Below are 18,427 nucleotides of genomic sequence, written 5' to 3' on the forward strand. Positions count from 1 at the left end.
CGCAAGGACAAGCCATTGTCAAAAGGACCAACAGGACACTTAAGTCCCTCCTGGCTAAAAGTCCCTTGGCTGAGGCCAAACGTGACCCTCACCTGGCTCTTACTGAGGCTTTGTTCCACCTTAATTTCCTCATGTTTGACGACCGGGGTCTCAGTCCAGCATACAAACATTGGTCCTCCCTGCCTCGGGCTGTGCCTCTGCCACTAGATGGAGGGATCCTATTTCATCCCTATGGCAGAAACTAGCCCCTGTCCTAACACGAGGACAAAGATATGCTTGTATTTTTCCACAGGACACTATGGCCCCTATCTGGATTCCATTGAGAGACATCTGACCAGCTACGGAAACCCATCTGGAGACCAGGCCCGACTGCGAGTTTGATAAGCCATGACATCCTTTTCCAGCTTTGTTATCCTTGGCACCCTTTTGCCCTTTGGCTGTGTTTCTCCCCAGGCTTCAGATCTCTGGGCACTGGTCCCTTTACCACTTCTGATCCTCCCTGTTGATGAACAGTCACCCACTTTCCCAGCTCTCTTTACCACTAATGAATCCCTCGGTCTCCCCACCATGGAGTTGATTCATGCATCCATTCCCATAAACGGCACATGGTCCCTTGCAGGACCTCTCTGCTTCAGCCCAGCCTTTAACCCCTCCTCCCCTAATACCTCTCACTGTCACTCCCTCTTTAACATCACAACAGCTGACTTTCGTCAGCTACTTATGGGGCCTCAAAATCTGGTCTCCCCTAGTAAAAGACATTTCTGAGACTACAGTGTTCTTCGTGTCCCCTGGGGCCACCACTCCTCCACCCCAAGGGTCAGGTGTCCTCCATGGACCCAGTGCCCTCTACTCATAAACTTCCCACCACATTGCACTTTCCTATTCCATAGGAACACTGCCTCCCGCTCACTCCTGGAGGTATGCTCCTCTTTACAGGTTGTGATGGATGCCCACAGGCTTCCTCTCTGGAAGCCTGGAGACACCTTGTCTCTACAAAACCTTACTGCTATGTCTACCCTGACCACAGGTGTAAAGACACTTTCAGGGGGCCCTGGGAGCTCTGCGGGCCGGCAGCTTGCCTGGATTTATGTCCTCTCTTCTTTGTATTAGGTGGAGCCATCTTTAATGGTACATATATGGGCGATAACTCAGAGACGGGTTCCTCGGGTGTCACAAACCCAACTTGGACACCTAATGAAGTCTCTGTTAACATCTCCCATTCGATCTCCTCGCCTGTTTGTGTTCGACCACCATTTGCTCTGCTCCTTGCTAATTTCTCAGACAACCCAGGGGATACCCTTAACTGTTCCCTCATTAACTGCACTCTCTTGGCATGCTGAATTTTCCCTGCCTCTCTTGTTCTTTTTTGCACAAACCTGCAGCAATCTGGGTTCCCATTCCCTATGCTTCTCACTTCCATGTTATCACCCTCATGGAACAGACAGCTCTCCAACCCTTCCCCTGGATCAAGAAAGATTTTGTTATTACTGCAGCAATTGTCACTGCCATTGTCCTTTCCTTATGGGCTGCCACCACTGCTGCTGTTGCTATCACTCAACCTTCCACTACTGTTGAAACACTCAATGAGGTCATACCCAAAACCTCTGCGGCCTTACACACTCAATCCTTTATTAATCAACACCTCTTCCAGGCCTTTTCTGTCATCCAACAACACATAGACCTCCTCAGGGAGGAGATGGTGATCATCAAACAAATGATGCTAATGGCCTGTGACCCTCAGTTCAAAGTCCTGTGTCTCACACCTTACAAAGTAGATAACCTCACTAGGGCCAGGATGGAACTCTCACAGTACATCCATGGCCACTGGAGCCAAAAGTTTCTCAACTACTCCACCTTGCTCACTGACCAGATCATCTCCCTAAATTATACACGGGCTCAGATATTAGATATAAACTCTGGGTTCTTCAACAAAATTTGGTCGAACTTAAAAGCTTTGTTTGACCCTTCATGGATCGTTACTTATTTATTCTTGGGTGTCTTAGTCTTAGTTCTTTTCTTACTCATAATATGCTTTATCTATGCTTCTGCAGACAAAACCAAGTAAATTACTCAGTGTATCAGGTTCTCAAGACACTCAAGGATCCAGACTTCGACCCCCATCCCCCCGCCCCGAGGTCTGGCAGGTCTGGCTTGCTGGTATCTGAGAAGCAGTTGTAAAACTTCTTGCCCTCCTCCTCCCTCACATGGTCATGCCAGAGGTCACACCCTTCAAGGGCTGGTAGTCAATGACGGATGATGGGTAAGATCCTGGTGGTCAGGAAGACCTAAGATAGGCACAGTCCATCAAGCTGGGTGCCCTCTGAGGTGGGGTCAACTATGTCGAGGCAAAAAACCTCGGCTCCCACTGACCTTTCTATAATAAAAAGGGATGGATATATAGGAGGTGAAGTGCCAGACCTGAGCATAGACTGCACTACAGAGCACAGCTTCCACCTTGAGAGCACAGCCCACGCTTCCGCAAAAGAGCCAACCTATAATCTGTCCCCAGACCTAGAAACTGATGATGCAAGTGGCCTGGATGAGGGGATCTATCAGGGAGTGACACACCAGCTTATGGGACACTTGGGGCAGGGGGAGAGATATATAAGGCCTGCCCTTCCCAGAAATAAATGAGTCTGCAGCACCTCGCTTAGTGCCTGCTTCCACCTGACTCCTGGTGTCTGTGTGTTGACTCCGCACCGCTCACCCCCACCTTGGTCAGAACCCTCGCTCCCTGCGGTCTGTTGTGGGCTGGACCCTCAAGAAAACATGCAACACTAATTCCTTCATGATTTAAGAAAATTCACATGCCTACCCACAAGCACTTGGCAGAGGAGCCATACATATTTGTTGATTGCCTTTATGAACTATACTACACTGTTAAGGAGGCTGATTTGATTGTTTAGTCTCCTATCTTTTTTGGTCTTTCTTTTGAGACAGGGTCTCCCTGTAGCCCCAGCTGGCCTGGAACTCACTATGTAGACCAGGCTGACCTTGAACTCACAGAGATCTGCCTGCCTCTGCCTCCCGAGTGCTGGGATTATAGATGTGCATCACCACACCCAGCAAGACTCCTATCTTATTCAGGAGAGATAATTTATGTATTTTACAGTGTCTTGTCTTTCTTGTCTGTTTCCTACTGACCAAAATATGAGAGTTTTGTTGGACATCAGCACCATGCCAATTTATCAAACTGAAACCAGCCAATTTCTCTGGCAAAGGGCTGTTGAAGACAAATAACAGCAGAATGTTTGATGCTAAAAATAGATACTATTTGGATTGCCTGTATATTTTCGTCATAGACTCAGCTTACTTGCCATTATTAGCAATGGGTCATTTATAGTTGGCTGACTGGTTTTCCTCTGGCTTTCATGTTCTATCATCTTTCAAGTGAATTTGGTCAGGGCTGATACTAACAAATTGACTTCTAGCCTAGTCCCATGATAACATTCCAGAGTACAACAAGCAGAAGAACAACCGAGAACCATGGAGTGGCATCTTTCTCTGTTTTGAAGACTCATCTTGAGACAAAGCACCTGCATGTCCATGGTCATAATGTGATGTTATTAGATACCCTAATGACAGAGTCCAACCTGCCAACTTGGGTGAAAAATGATCTCTTCAATGGCTTTCATTTTTAAATTTTTATCTGATTCTTTTTAATTCTGTTTTTTTTTTTCATTTCTTCACTTTAGTCTCTATATTATTTTATTTCTTTTCTCATTTAAACTTGTTTTTTTGCATTTACTTAGTTATGGTGTCTGTGCATGTGTACAAGCCATGACCCATATATGGTAGCCAGAGAACAGCTTGTGGGAGTCAGTTCTCTTCCTCTATCTTGTGAGTTCAGGATGCCACCTAAGTTGTTGGGCTTCACAGCCAATGCCTTTACATACTGAGCCATCTCACTGGTACCCATTTTATATATCTTCTGAGATTCTTGAAGTGGACATTTATCCTTTAAGCCATCAGTAAAACTATTTGGAGGGTATCAGTTAAGACAAGTTACTTGATGTGCCACTCAAAGCTCATTAAGCTGGAGGACCTCAGGACAGATTAGTAAAGGATCTTTGGTTTTAGTCTAACCTATGCTTGGTGTAGTTGATCTACTTCACAGAATTTGACTGAATTTTAGTTTCTAGCAGTTTTTTAAAATTCCACTTAGTAAAATGTAGAAATTTGCCTTCACTATTTCTAATTTTAAACACATTTTTGATGAACACCAGAGGGCATCCTTTGTGCCCCACCACCCTCCTCTCTCAGTATAGGTGATATTTGTAGTCAACTCTTCTAAAAGTCTGTCTCAAACTGCCAGATAATCCCTCTTGTCCCACCTGTTGATTACCTTTGAACACAAGCTCTTGAATAATCATTTTCATATACTTTATCGTGTATGACTCTCAAAACAGTACCAATTCCTCTATTAGATATGGGCTCAGTGTTGCTTTAATATCTTCTAAGAATAAGTCATTGAGAAACATAAATGTCAAGAGTTTTGCAGTTTGTCTTATGGGAAGCAGACACATACAGCCCTTCCATGGATGCATCTGCTTATTTAATTTTTTGGTTTTGTTTTTTGAGACAGGGTCTCCCTTGTAGCCCCAGCTGGCTTGGAGCTTACTATGTAGACCAGGTTGACCTAAGTCTCAGAGACTTACCTGCCTCTGCCTCCCAAATGCTGGGATTAAAGGCATGTTCCACTATGCCTGGCTGTTTATTAATTTTTATTACCCTCTGCCCAAGTTGAGGCAGATCCACTCTGCTTCTTGTTAGATGGATGTTTGATAAACAACAATGAACTGCAAAAACCAGTGAAAGAATACATTATTCAACATGGCCGTAGATGACTCTCTCAGAAGCTGAGCTGGAGCTAGATTCTCTCAGGCCCAGGTTCATTGTCTGTGGAGGCAGAGGCACTGATGTCACAACATCCAGCCTCCTGCACCTCCCCCCTTTCCCCTTTGCTTACTTTTCCATTTCTCCCGTTCCCCTTTCGGCTGCCAGTGTCTTAGACTTGCCCATGAGCACTTGTAGACTGGTGATTAGTTCATAGAACTAACTTGGGGTTGTGATTTTCCTGTTCAGTTTCTTCTTTGGGATTTATGTCAGTGGTATACCACTAAAACATTGTGGTGGTCATTTAGGGTGTGACTGTATTTTAGTCTGAAATTGAAAATCACAGCCTCATAGCTACATGTTTGCATCTGTATATCTTAAAGGCTCACAGCTCCTACATGGTATGGATTGAGTTTTTGAGTAACTTTTACTTAAAATATATTTATTGTGTCTTTTTCTACATCAGAAATGAGAATAAAGTAGTGACCAAGATTGAAAGTTCCCAGGCCTCTAATAGTGGGCACTGTAGAAGAAAATGGATCTCATAATTCATGCAGTCCCTAAATCAAAGAGAAAAAACAGCGATTGAAAACTGAAAGGGACTGTGTCTTTGCTGGGTTCTGAAGCGTGGCACAGCACAGGACAGCACACACAGGACAGCACAGCACAGCACAGCACCGCACTGACCTGAAAGACCAATGCTTAGAATCAGGTCTCTTCCACGTGGGAAATACATGCTGTTTGTTTTGTTTTTTCAAGCTAGAAATACTTAGCCCTTCTTTTCTTTGAACTTGTCCTATTCTGCTATTCTTAAGGATCTATCTCACCCCTGTGTAAGATTCAAACGTTAACACCACTATGCGGAGATTGAGCCTAGAAAATGCCTTGGAGGCATAAGCTGTGTGTGCTGCAGAAATGGTCCTTAAACGCTGAATGAAATTCAGCGCTTTGGAGCTCTGTGTATTGAGGTTTTAGGATCCTTCCTCCCCCTGCCCTTTTCTGGAGGAGGGAGAGGAAATTGAGGTGTCTGGGAAATAATCTTAACACACACTAGTCACATCATTGTCTTCTTTTCGGAAAGTTAATTTTCATATGATCTGGCGATCTATGAACATTTCAGTTGCTTGAACGGGTCTGTAAACTTTCTCATTTTTCCAACTCTCAAGGCGGTTTCTTCCTACTGACCTAATCCTCGCAAACCAGAAAAAGGTCAGCGTGCTTGTCCCTTTAACGATCTTGCTTCAGAATCTGTGAAAGCGAAGAAAAATTAAAAGCCGAGGAAACAGGGACGAAAAAGAGATCAGAGGAGATAGGAGAGGGCGCGGAGAAGGGGAAAGGGAGAGAGCGAGAAAATGAAAGAGCCCAGGATTGCAGGGGAGCTCTCGCCGAGCCGCCGCGGTGCTGAGCCGCCGGCGCCCACTGGCTCTCGGAGCTGCCAATCCGGGTGTAATCCTGTAGAATTTCTCCAGGGTTTATCCAGAGTGACTCTGCCGCCGGTTTCCCCCAGACGCGGAGAGGAACCCAGAGCAGCAGGCCCGGGAGGGTGGGTGGGAGCCAGGGAGCGTGAGAGGAGGTGGAGGCGGAGGAGAACCCAGGAGGAGGAGGCTGGGGAGGAGGAGGCTCGGGGAGGAGGGGGAGGGCTGGGAGGAGGACCCGGGAGGAGGCGGCGGCGTCCAGGAGGAGGGGCGCAGCGGCGGAGCCACTAGCCCTGCAGCGGAGCGCTGCTCTCCACATACTCCCGGAGCTCCGGCCGCGCGGGTCGCGCGTCCCCGCTGCTCTGCACCCCAAACTTCAGCTGCAGCTGGGTTTCCAGCCATCGAACCAGAAACTGCACCGCGACACTCGACAAGCGCAAGCAGTCCGCAGAGGAGTGAAAGCACAGGTCAGAGCACAGCCGGCTTAGGAGAGCAGCTTTCCGGAGCAGCAACTCCGGGCGAGCGCGGACACCAACAAGTGAGGAGGCGCCGCGTTCCGGGGGCACAGTGGGGACGGCGAGAGCAGGAGCCTGAGGACACAGAGAGTGCCTGGAGCAGGAGCCGGAGCCCGAGCCGCGCTACACTGCCTGCGGCTGCTCGGCTCCATCAATCGTTCTCCGCCGGCTGCGCCTAGCGCTGGGAAGGAGGCTTCGTTTCGTCCTGGTGGCAAGCCGCGTCTCCCGGGAATATGCAGCACGCGTGGATCCTGCTCACCTTGGGCTTGATGGCCTGCGTGTCGGCGGAGACGGTGAGTGGGCCGGGCGGGGGTAGTGCGCTTTTTTGGGTGTCCCGGCCACCGGAGGAGTCAGCGGGTAATCCCGGGGCGCCACCTGGGGGATCCGCCACCCCCAGGCGCTGCGCTGGGCCACTGGGGACCTGCTGGGAGACATACGCTTGCTCTTCTACGCCTTGCCCCTCGCCCTTTCCTTTCCGGTCCGGCAGAATTGAGCGGATCTCAGGAGTTGCCCCAAGTCCCCGGGGATGGGAGAGAGAGAATTGTCAAACCGCAGAGGCCCCTGAAGTCACTCTCAACTTCTTCGCCTTGGGGGATCTAGTGGTGTGGCTCAAGAAAGGACGGACTGGTGGTGACCAGGGCAAGGTCTAGGTGCTAGGGCTCCGGTGCGCTCCTTGGGCAAGCCCAAGGGATGCCTTGGAAACTTTGGGCGTCCCTTCCTCCACACACCATGTCCCTTCTCCGGGTTTCCAGCTCTACTGAATGCAAGCCTGGGGAGACAGGTCCCAGGTTGAAGAAATCCGCGAGTGTCCGGAGAGGAAAGTTTGTAAAAAGTTCTTTTGTTTGATGCACCCTGTTGCGGGCCAAGACACTGACACTGCGTGGAGACGCAGTCGGAGGGCTGGCGGGAGGCCCCGGCCTGCGTGGAGCTTGCGGGACCAGGGACCGGGATCCAGCCGCCCGAATGCCAGTCTTCCGAGGACCCTCCTAGCGGAGGGCAGCCCTTGGCTTCAGGAGAAAGAGGACATTTTAACACAAGTGGCCCTGGAGTGCGGCAAGCTCGTGAGGACAGGGTGCTTGTGACACTGTGCTCCGCTTCTTGGTGTCTGGCACTGGGGGATGAAGGCTTCCCTCCTGCCACCCTCTCGCTGGTACCGGTCTGTACATCTCACCCAGCATCCCAGGGCGGTGGGAACTCGATTTCCCTTTTGGGTCGCGTTTCTGGGGTTGAACCTTGTATCCCTGGGTTGCCCAGGGAGCGCCCTCTAATGGGAACTGCCTCCCCAATGCTCACCAGATCCTCAGCGGCCCCTACTTGGGAGCCCAGAGCTGTGTATTGGCAGGTGGACTCCAGTCATCTTCTATTGGCCTGCAGCCCCAGGGCTGCTTTCTCGGCTGGGGAGTGCTACTGTCTTATCCGTTCTTGTTCTCTGAACACCCTCCTTTACCACTTAGTAACTTGCTCAATTCTGTGTAATTAAATGGTCCCTTCCAACACCTTGTGCATCTTCAGCTGGGCCTCTGAGTCCCCTTTCCCTTTTCAAACTGTGGCGATTTGGAATTGGGAAACCATTTGGCATCCGGTGGCAGATGAGCATCTGTGATCAGTGGGGGCGCTGCTGTGTGGACCAGCAAGTACTTTGGTTGCTTGACGCTGGAGCCCTTAGAATTGGAAACTGCATAGCATAAATGGATATTTGGGCGATTGCGTTATAAAATACAACTTCAAGACTTATTGGTGTTTCTCATTGGCAAAAGACATTGAATCCGTTGGAATTAGTAATCTCCCAGCTAGTTATGAACTTTGGCTTGCTGTACACAAAAGGGGACAGATTCTGCGTTTACTTCAGAAAAACATTACTTTGCTCATCTGTTGCAAAACAGGTCAAAGGAGCAACTTAATTAAAAAAATTTTTTTTCCAGAGAAATGTCCTACAAAGCTGTACTGGCTTGGGGAGACCTTTTTTTTTTTTTTTAAGTGAGAAAGATTTATTTTTCCCTCAAAGAATACATACACATATGAACAAGGCAGGATCTTGAGTTTGAGGGTAGCCTGAGTTACATAGCAAGACTCTGTCTCAAACCAGACAGACAGGCCATGGTAAGTTCAGAGGAAATGCTATCGTTTGGAGATTCTGGAGAAATAAAAGCCCTTTGGAGTTTCTGCATGAGTGTGAGAGCCTTTTTTAAAGAAAGGTTTTTTTGTTTGTTTGTTTGTTTTTTGTTTTTTTAAATCTTGTTTTTTTTTCCTTCCCTGAAATGTACCTGTCTCTTCTTCTAGACCAATTTCCTCTGAACTTGGTATATTTTGGACTCTAATATTTTCTCAGTTTGAACCAGAATTGAATGTTTTCTGAGTGAGCGGCTTCACTGGAAAGACTGTTTTCAGCCTTTGGACTATGGTCTAAAGGGTGATTAGATATTTTAAAAACGTCAACTTGAGACTCCTACATGGAGCCTTTGTTGGGCAGTGAGTCAGTCTTTCTCAGTAGAAGCTGTTTCAAAGCCCAAAGTGGCTAATAGTCCATCTAAGTTACCTTTCTGTATCTATTTGTTTCATCTATGGGAGCATCAATCAACCTGAACTTGAAAGATTTGATGTTTTTAAAAAGTTTAGCTGTTATAGAACATTATCTCCAGTACTTTAATTTTAATTTGAAAACCACAACAGTGTCCTAGGATTTAGAAATAGTGATTTTCTGAGCTCAAAGACTCTCTTTTAAGAAGAAAGGAAAAATACCTGCAGTTAGTGAATTCTTGAGTTTTCTACTTAGGTTACAGAGGAGAAAACTTGGCATGTACTTAGGCTCAAAGCTGTTTGGGGAAAGGAACTGGTAGCCTCTCCTTATGGATGCAGGGAAGCCATTCATGCTTTCCCTTGGCAGCTTGGGGATTTTACTGTCAGGAGGATGGTGAAGGCAAAGGCTGACTGAGTGGGGCAGTAATGACATGCGGCTAGGCCTTCTGTCCATTTTTTTTCACAAGACTTCTTATCTTTAGATGTAATATAGTACAGACTGCTATAAACACATACTTTTGAACTGGAAATATATTTAAGGAAAAAGTATTTTTGAACTAGTGGAATTTTATAAACATGCTTAGATGTCTGTAAATGAAAAGAAACTGTCAAGTCATTTGGAGCTACGGGTTACCTCAAAAGGCATTATGAAAGCCAGGTTCTGCAAAGTTTGCATTAGAAGGGAAATTAAAACTGGAATACTAGAGCTTTTGGCAGTTCTTTAAAAAATGTTATTTTGTGGGGCTGGAGAGATGGCTCAGCAGTTAAGGGCACTGACTCCTCTTGCAGAGGACCCGGGTTCAATTCCCAGCACCCATATGATGGCTATGAACGGTCTTTAACTCCAGTTCTGGGGGAATCCAAAGCCCTCTTCTGACCTCTACAGTATTTCATGACACAGGTGCACTCACATGCAGGCATTATACTAATAAAATAAAAATAATAAATAAAATATTTTTAAAAATGTTTTTTAAAAAGTATTTTGTCTGTTCTAATGGGACAAATTACTTATGCTGGAGAGTTTGATAGAAACAAGGACTCTTTATCTTTTGGTTTAATAATGGCAGTAGATAAATGTCATTTAAGAAGGAAAGCTTGTGGATCTCTGTGAGTTCAAGGCCAGCCTGGTCTACATAGTGAGTTCCAGGACAGCTGGGGCTATAGGGAGACCCTGTCTCAAAAACACCAAAAAAAAAAAGGAAAGCTCTATAAAACCAAACCAGGCAGACAGAAGATGGTTGTCCACAAGGAATCTGAGCATACCCTTCAATGCTTGCTTGTGGGACCTGGTATATCTTTTTATTTCTTTTTTAAAAATATTAACCAATAAGTAGTAATTTTACATATTTATGAGATATTCTGTGATATTTTGATACATGGGTACATGTATTCATTATGCATTATGTAATTCAAATATTCAAATCAGGGTAGTATATTATGTTTGATCTGTCATTCAACAGGCAGCCTACCCATGGACTGTGTTATATGATTGCTCAAATAGCACTTTGGATAATCATTAGTTGGGAAAGGACTTTAAAAAGTCAACTAGTTTTTCCCAGAGCAGAACTTGTTTTCAAGCCTCTGGGAGTCCCCACAGACCTGATCAGTGGTAACTTGGAGTATCCTTGGGACAGTCAGGCCCGAGGCTGACTTGGCCACACGGAGCCCAGCTGGCTCTGTCATTAAGGTTTACTGCAAGTCTAGTCAAGCCATTGTGCTGTTGGCATGTCTGCTGGATGTGACCCAGCTGGTCCGAGGAGGAATGCCTCCAAACTGAGGTTCCCACCAGGCTGTCCTTCCTCTCCTGCCAGAAAACCCAGTTACAAGATCTCATCCATCATTTTTTTCCTATTCAAGGCAGAACGAAGAATTGCCATTCATACCTGTGCTAACAACATATTTCACTATAGCAAAGTCATTTCTTTCTTTCATGGACTAGAAGCCAAAGTAAAGCCTCAGAGGAACTCAGGTTATAAAAAAGAACCTTTGCTGAAAACAAGATCATCCTATCTATGTAGGCCATTGTACCAGTGAATCATTTTAATTCTAGTCCCTTGGATTTGAGGTTTGAGGAAATCATTGACTCATTGATCATGGTTTCCATCCATATTCATCTGCCTCTAAACCTACCTGTGCATTCACTTACAATTTATTCAGCAGACAATCCTCCTGCTTGGTGCTGTGGATTAAGCAATGGAAAACCTAAAATCTTTTTTGCTTTCTTGGAACTTTTATTCTAGGGATCCAGATAGTTTTTCTTTTTTGGGGATTTGCCAGCTTATATATCTATGTTAGTAGCAGTATAGTTAGGATTCTTGGCCTAGTGCTGGCCTGCTCTGTGGTTTGACCTTTATTATTTTGTTTCCTTTAATGTTTTAAATTTTTTATTTGCTATTTTTATTTTATCTGTATGAGTGTATTGCCTGCAGTGTGTAAATGCACCCGTGTTGTGCAATGCCTGTGGAGGTCAGAAGGAGGCATTGGATTCTCCCAGAACTGCAGTTATGTACAGCCGTTAGCTGCCATGTAGGTACTGGGAATCGAACCCAGGTCCTCTGTAAGAACAACCAGTGCTCTTAACTGCTGAGCCATCTCCCCAGCCCCTGCCCTTTACTACTTTGATCACATTGCCAGTGGTCCAGAAACTTCCCTGTGTCCTTGTTGTCCTGGTGTAGAGTCTGCATGCCTTGGCTGGATTTGTAAGCTATTTCATGCTGGTTCCAATTTCCACCCTTCTTTCCTGGTCACTGTCATGATCAGTCCTTAGACATAGCTACCTTTTTAGGATTCCTTCTTTGGGGTTCTGTGGAATAAATCTAAGATTCAAGTAGCTTTTTATGACTGTTCCAGCCACAGCCACCTTTTTAAAAAATATTTTATTATTTTTATTTTATGCGTATGAGTGTTATGCCTGCATATAAGTAAGTGCACCCATGTCGTGCATTGGCTGCAGAAGACAGAAGAGATTGTCGGATCCCTTGGAACTGGTGTTATGGACAGTTGTTAGCTGCCATGTGGGTGCTGGGATTTGAACCCAGGTCTTCTGCAAGAACAGAGTTCTTAACCGCTGAGCCATCAAATAGCTTTTTATGATGGTTCCAGCCACAGCCACCCTTTTTAAGCTGCTGTAAATAGTAATGCAGACTGACATCATCAAAAAAACTTTATGAAAGTACAGATCTTAAGACCTTATCTCAAACTTATGCAATCAGAGGCTGGGTGAGCAGGATGGTGGTGGTGGGATAATTTGTATCTTTGTTAAAACATCTCTGATGATTGTAATGAATTAGCCACACTTGGGAATCACAGGTTACCCCATAATTATGGGCTGTCCTGTTTCTCTTCCAGATTTTTCAGCTATGACTGGGGCCAGAGCACAAATGACTTGGGGTTGGCAGGTGGACAAGTCTGGATTCCAGTGTTGGTGCTTTGCTACTTACTCAATATGGCAGCGCTCATATGAGAGAGCAAAGCTCCAAGCCACTTAAAAAGTGCATTTGTGTGAGTGAATTGGACCTCAAAATGTTTTTATAATGGGACTGTTGACTGTCCTGAGGATACAGTGAGGGTACCTGGGAATGACCCATAAGAGCTACCAAGGGATTTTCTGTCTTCCTTCCTTCTCCTCACCTGTTTGCTTGGCTGTGAAATGCAGAAGCCATACAAGATGTTCTTTAAGAGACCTCTTGCCCTTCTAAGTCTTTCCCATCAAGATTGGTACCATGTGAGGCGGGAGGGAATAGTGTCTCCATAACTCTGCTCTGAGAAATGCTGAGCTCAGCAGGAGCCAGTAAAAGCACTGTTGACACTGAGACTTTAAACATGGGTGCTGGAGGGCTGGGAGACATAGATAAGTGGGTACTTCTCAACTCACCATTGAGATGCTCACTGATGGCAGTGTGCTCTGAACCCACCAGCTCCAAGTGGACTTAGGCCAGTTTGCCAACTTTGAGCTCTTCCTGCCTTAGCCTCATCAACACAGCAGGGGTGATTGGAGGCATCAACAAGACACAGATGCAAAGTCAGTCCCTGTACGTTAGCAGTGCACATTTATACTTGCTCTTTTCTTCAGCTGGGTTGAGATGTCAGCTCATCAAAGAGAAAGAGAGAGAGAGAGAGAGTGAGTTTCTGTCACATGCTGGTGTGCTGGTAAACATGTAATATGAATGGCAGGGGTGTCCCTAGCCTGCGACTCAAAAGGAAATATTTCAGTCTTTTTCAGGGTGGAATCATAGGGAACCTCTCCTTTAAGCCATATGCACTTCAGGTACTAAATAGTAACACAGACTGGCATAATCATAGAAACTTTATGAAAGTACAGATCTTAGGGCCTTATCTCAAACTTATGCAATCAGAGGCTGGGTGATCTTTTATTTTTTTTATTAAAAAAATCTCAATCGTATTTGGACAAATCTCTTTATAGAGCAAATTTAGCTTCAGCAACAAGGCTAAAGGGGAATGCATCTGAATGGGAGGGACAGGTTTGAAACAGATTGGTGAATGTCTTTCCTTCCTTGGGGGTGTCTTAGTAAGACTGGGAGAAGGAGAGAAGCCTTGAATTCTCATTTAAATTTCTCCCCAAGAGAGTGAAGAATGCTAATTCATGGTCGGGCCTCCAAGCTAAAAAAAACCTGCCCTTAAAGACATGATTTCTAATTTCTTTCCTCTATTGTTGAATCTATTTCATGAAAAGTTCTTCAAAGATATGGAGACAGTGTGACCTCTACAAAGCATTCTGATGTTTCTTTTTCTCTGGTTATGAATGTGCAGGTACATTAAACACACACTGTGCTGGTACCCAATGTGCAGTGAATAAAGGAGTCTCACAGGAAAAAGACACATGGAGCAAGATGTAGAATTATTAAAGGAAAATTATAAGAACAGAAAAAGTTAAATATATACTTTTTAATAATTTTTCTTATATTTGAAAGAAAAGCAAAATGTAGCATGGCACCTAAGGCTAGGTCCGAACTAGACACTGGACACATGTTGTTAACCATCTCATCCCTGTGGGACTATCCACAAAATGATGGAGCTGAATTGGAGAAACTGTCTGCCTTTAATATTTTCTTTTCTCTTCTCTTAGGGAGTTCAGTGATTGGGGAAATGTTCCAGTTAACCCAGCTAATAAGTGATTACTAAGCCCTTGCCAAATAATTCTTTTTTAAAATTCATTTTATTTGGGGGGGCTGGAGAGATGGCTCAGGGGTTAAGAGCACTGGCTTCTCTTACAGAGGACCCGGGTTCAATTCCCAGCACCCACATGGCAGATAACAGCCATCAGTAACTCCAGTTCCAGGGGATCCAAAGCCCTCTTCTGACCTCTGTGGGCATTACATGACATGGATGCACCCACCTACATTCTGGCAATACACTCATACACATAAAATAAAAATAATAAAATATTTTTTAAAACATTTCATTTTTTAAATTAACAACTCAAAATTGTATATGCTTACATATAACATTTTAAAGTGAAATAATTCCAAGTTTCTTATTGAGGCAAGGAATTCTTTCCATTACAGAAAGGTAAATAATTTCTAATAGCCAACAGTGATCTCTTAGCTTGAACACAGTGTTCATCATGCACTGGGATTGGTTACATTGCCTTAGGTACTCATGCCCTGACCTGTAGTGGTTTCCCATACTGCAAGCTAAGAAGGTGTTGTGACCAGCTGATCGGGTGGAATTCAGTTGCATTCTAGACAGAGGACAACATGGCTCATTGATGACATTTGGAGGCTGTAGGCCCTGGTACAGGTTCCTTCCACTAGTTCCCTTTTCAGCACCGGCATCCTGTCTAGTGTTGTGCAGAGCATGAGCAGAAATATGAATGAGGATTCTGGTAGTCTGGTAGCCTGGCTCAGAGCCTGGCTCCTGGCATTGAGACTGGCCTGGGGTGGAATACCTTTACTAGGTAACCTCAGGTACTTCTTAAATCTGTTATTTCTTTCTAAAATTTTTGAGAATTTTGTACATGAGTACTATATTTACATCATTTCTACCTCTCCTGATCCCCTCCAATTCTTTTATGCTCCCCTCTCACTTTCATGACCTCTTATTTAATTATTGTATTTTATACATATATACTCACACGAATATATATGTACACACAGACACACATACGCAATCTACTGAGTCCATTTACTGGTACTTGTATGTACCAGTATGTTTAGGCCTGACAACTTGGGATTGGATAACCTATCACGGAGCTCATACCTGAGGAAAACTGATTCTCCCTCACTTAGCAGCCATTGATTGTTTGCCTGTAGCTCTTCATCTAGGAATGGGACCTTGTGAAATTTTCTCCATTCACATGGGCATGTTGATTGGTGTGGTCATTATTCCGGTCTTGTGTAGGCATAAATATTGTTTATATTTCATTTTTCTCATCTATAAAACTATCCTAAAATAGGTACTTTAGGATTTTGTGAGGTAAAGCAGATACGAACTTTTAGTATCTGGCATTTGTGTGCCAGGTGCCATGTATTAGTTATAGTTTCTGTTTTCCTGCTTCTTATGGAATACACATCTCATGGGTTCATTTGATAAGCATCTGCTCATAGGGGCTCAGGACATCCGTGATAGAGCCTGCTCTTAAAGCTAGAGCCTGCTTCTGTGTCTTGGGGTAGACTAGCTCTATGTTGCAGTATTAGGCATACGCTAGTGCTCAGCTGTTCTCTAAAAATGAGTAATGAGACAAAATATGTCATTTATTACTTTTGACTGATGAAAGCTTCCTCATAGGGTCTGGGCAAATCTGTAAGTTCTAGATGTGAAAAACCCATTTTTTCCAGTAATTTTACCTCCACAGATCTGTCCAGAGGAAATAATCATTGCTGGGTAAACAATGCCTAAAATGCACGCATTAAAGCCTTACTTATAATAATTTAAAAATGAAAACCTGAGTATACAATAATAGAGTCATGGCTAGATAAAAGATCCTTTGAAGAATGTGAATAACATGGAGGTTTTATAATAGATTAAAAATAGGATTTGAAAATATGTATAGGAAGACACTGGTTATTAAGTTTATATCTAGATATATTAATGTATACACCTATGTATATCATTTATCTTCTCCATCTACACATAGACTTATACATGTAATAGAACTGTGTAGAGCTAAAAGAACTAAACACACACATACACACACACACACACACACTAACGCAGTAAACTGGGAAAAAAGAATAAAATTGATGGATAATATCAATATCCTTGTTGTGGTATTTACTATGGTTTTATAAATGTTACCAGCAGGGGAAAACAGCTAATTGGCATGAAAGATCTTGATGATTATTTCTTATGATTGAGTGTGAAGCTATAATTGCCTCTTCAAAAAAAAAAAAAAAAAAAAAAAAAAAAAAAAAAAAAAAGAAAGAAAGAAAGAAAGAAAGAAAAAAGAAAGTGGCCCCAGTCCTGGAAGGTTTTACTAGTAAGTACAGCAGGTCCTTGAAGAACCTGGTAATTGTTGTTCTAGTTCTTATAGAATGAGAAAAGATTGTTCTTTTTCATTGTATGAGGTTATTACTCTGCGTCAGAAGCTGGAGTAGAGTACAGGAAAACAAGTCTACAGGTCAGTTTCATTTACCACAGATGCCAAAATTTTAAATAAGTATTGTCAAGTCGAATACAGCCACAGCATTCATTAAAAGAACAGCAATGAGTCCATTGTTCGCTCTCCTGAATGAGGACTAATGTAGATCACATTTAAAGCTTTGGAAGTCCATAAGTGTGGGTTCAGTTTCTAGTGTTACTAGTTAAAAGCCATGTGACCCAGGAAAGCTTCTTATCAAATCCAAGATTGGTTTTTGTTTTTGCTTTTTTGTTTTGTTTTCTGGTTTTGTTTTTAATATAAAACTGAGACTTATAGTATTTTTTTTGATTGTTGGTACTTTGAAGATTAGCTGTAGTATTTTCTAACACAAAATTTGAGCAAGTATATTTAGAAGGTATTTTAAATTTGTTTTACCTTTCCTTAAGTTTTGTGTTTTAGAAATAGTCTCTGATAAAAGTTTATAAAATGTATACTTTTGCATACATGCATGTATATAAACTTGTATGGGCATGGCTTTCATTTCTCATTTGCATTTTGACCCTTGACACCAATGGATATACATTGTCACGGATTTAGGGCCAATTTATTTATTTATTTATTTATTTATTATTTATTATTTATTTATTTTTATCAGGGAGTTATGATGCTGAGTTATACCTTTCTTTCTCTTATTAGCATCATTATGTTTCTTGAATCACACCTAGGTAGAGCACATAGGCACTTGAATACAAGTTGAAAAAAATCATTAAGATCGGATAACCAAGCATAGCACTTGGGATTATAACTGTAAAATGCTTAAGAAGGCCAACATTGGAACCTTACATCTTAAACAGAGATTGATTTGAGTTTCCTAATGAATTAAAAATTTAACCTTATGTTCTACTTCTAAAGCCATTTGTCTAACTGTGATATTTTGATTTGATCAGATGTTGTAATTATCCTGCTTAGTTATTCAGTTAAGGTTTTTTGTTTGATTGGTCTGTAATATTTAACATATATTACTATGCATCTACAAAGAGCAAAACTCTTGGTTAGTTTTACAAATTAAAAACAAATTATGACATGGAGTTTACTTTCAAGCAGCTCTTATCTACCTTTTGATTATTTAGGGGAGTGGAAAATGGACCTTCATATATAGATTTAGAATGTAAACTATGAATCAGTTTTTGTCTGAATCCAGTTGGACATATCTAGTAATCAAAACTGCCAGAATGCTATAATTCAGGAAGAAGAACGCCTTACAGAAGCGAAGTCATGCTTTCCTAGAAGAACAAAATCTTCCATGAGTTTTCTCCATGTGGTGGAAAAAAATCAGAATTGCATTAATTACTTTTGTCTTTTATCTGCTTTTAAAAACATAATTATTTTTATGTGTATGAATGTATTGCCTGCATGTATGTAAGGGCACCTGTGTCATGCAGTGCCTAAAGAGGTCAGAAGAGAGTTTCTGATGTTTTTTAGCCACCATGTAGGTGCTGGGAACTGAATTTGGGTCCTCTGCAAGAGCAACCAGTGCTCTTAACCGCTGAGCCATCTCTCCAACCCCTCCTATCTGCTTTTTAAAGAAAGACTTCAGAGTGGTA

At 43.3% G+C, this 18,427-nt stretch overlaps 1 protein-coding gene across 2 annotated transcripts in view; it reads left to right on the forward strand.

Moving 5' to 3' along the window:
* The first annotated feature begins 6,527 nt into the window (after window positions 1-6,527).
* The window catches only part of Sdc2 (syndecan 2), a 116,557-nt gene continuing 104,657 nt past the window's right edge, over window positions 6,528-18,427 (forward strand). Inside the window, exon 1 of one of the 2 annotated variants that reach the window (XM_029570808.1) lies at window positions 6,528-7,059. In XM_029570808.1, coding sequence (XP_029426668.1) covers window positions 7,000-7,059 — 60 coding nt within the window. In that variant the 5' untranslated portion in view covers window positions 6,528-6,999. The remainder of the gene's footprint in view (window positions 7,060-18,427) is intronic. The other variant, XM_008847861.3, reaches the window with a different exon arrangement.

Source organism: Nannospalax galili, unplaced genomic scaffold, assembly GCF_000622305.1.
Source record: "Nannospalax galili isolate Female #2095 unplaced genomic scaffold, S.galili_v1.0 scaffold183, whole genome shotgun sequence".
Lineage (NCBI taxonomy): Eukaryota > Metazoa > Chordata > Mammalia > Rodentia > Spalacidae > Nannospalax > Nannospalax galili.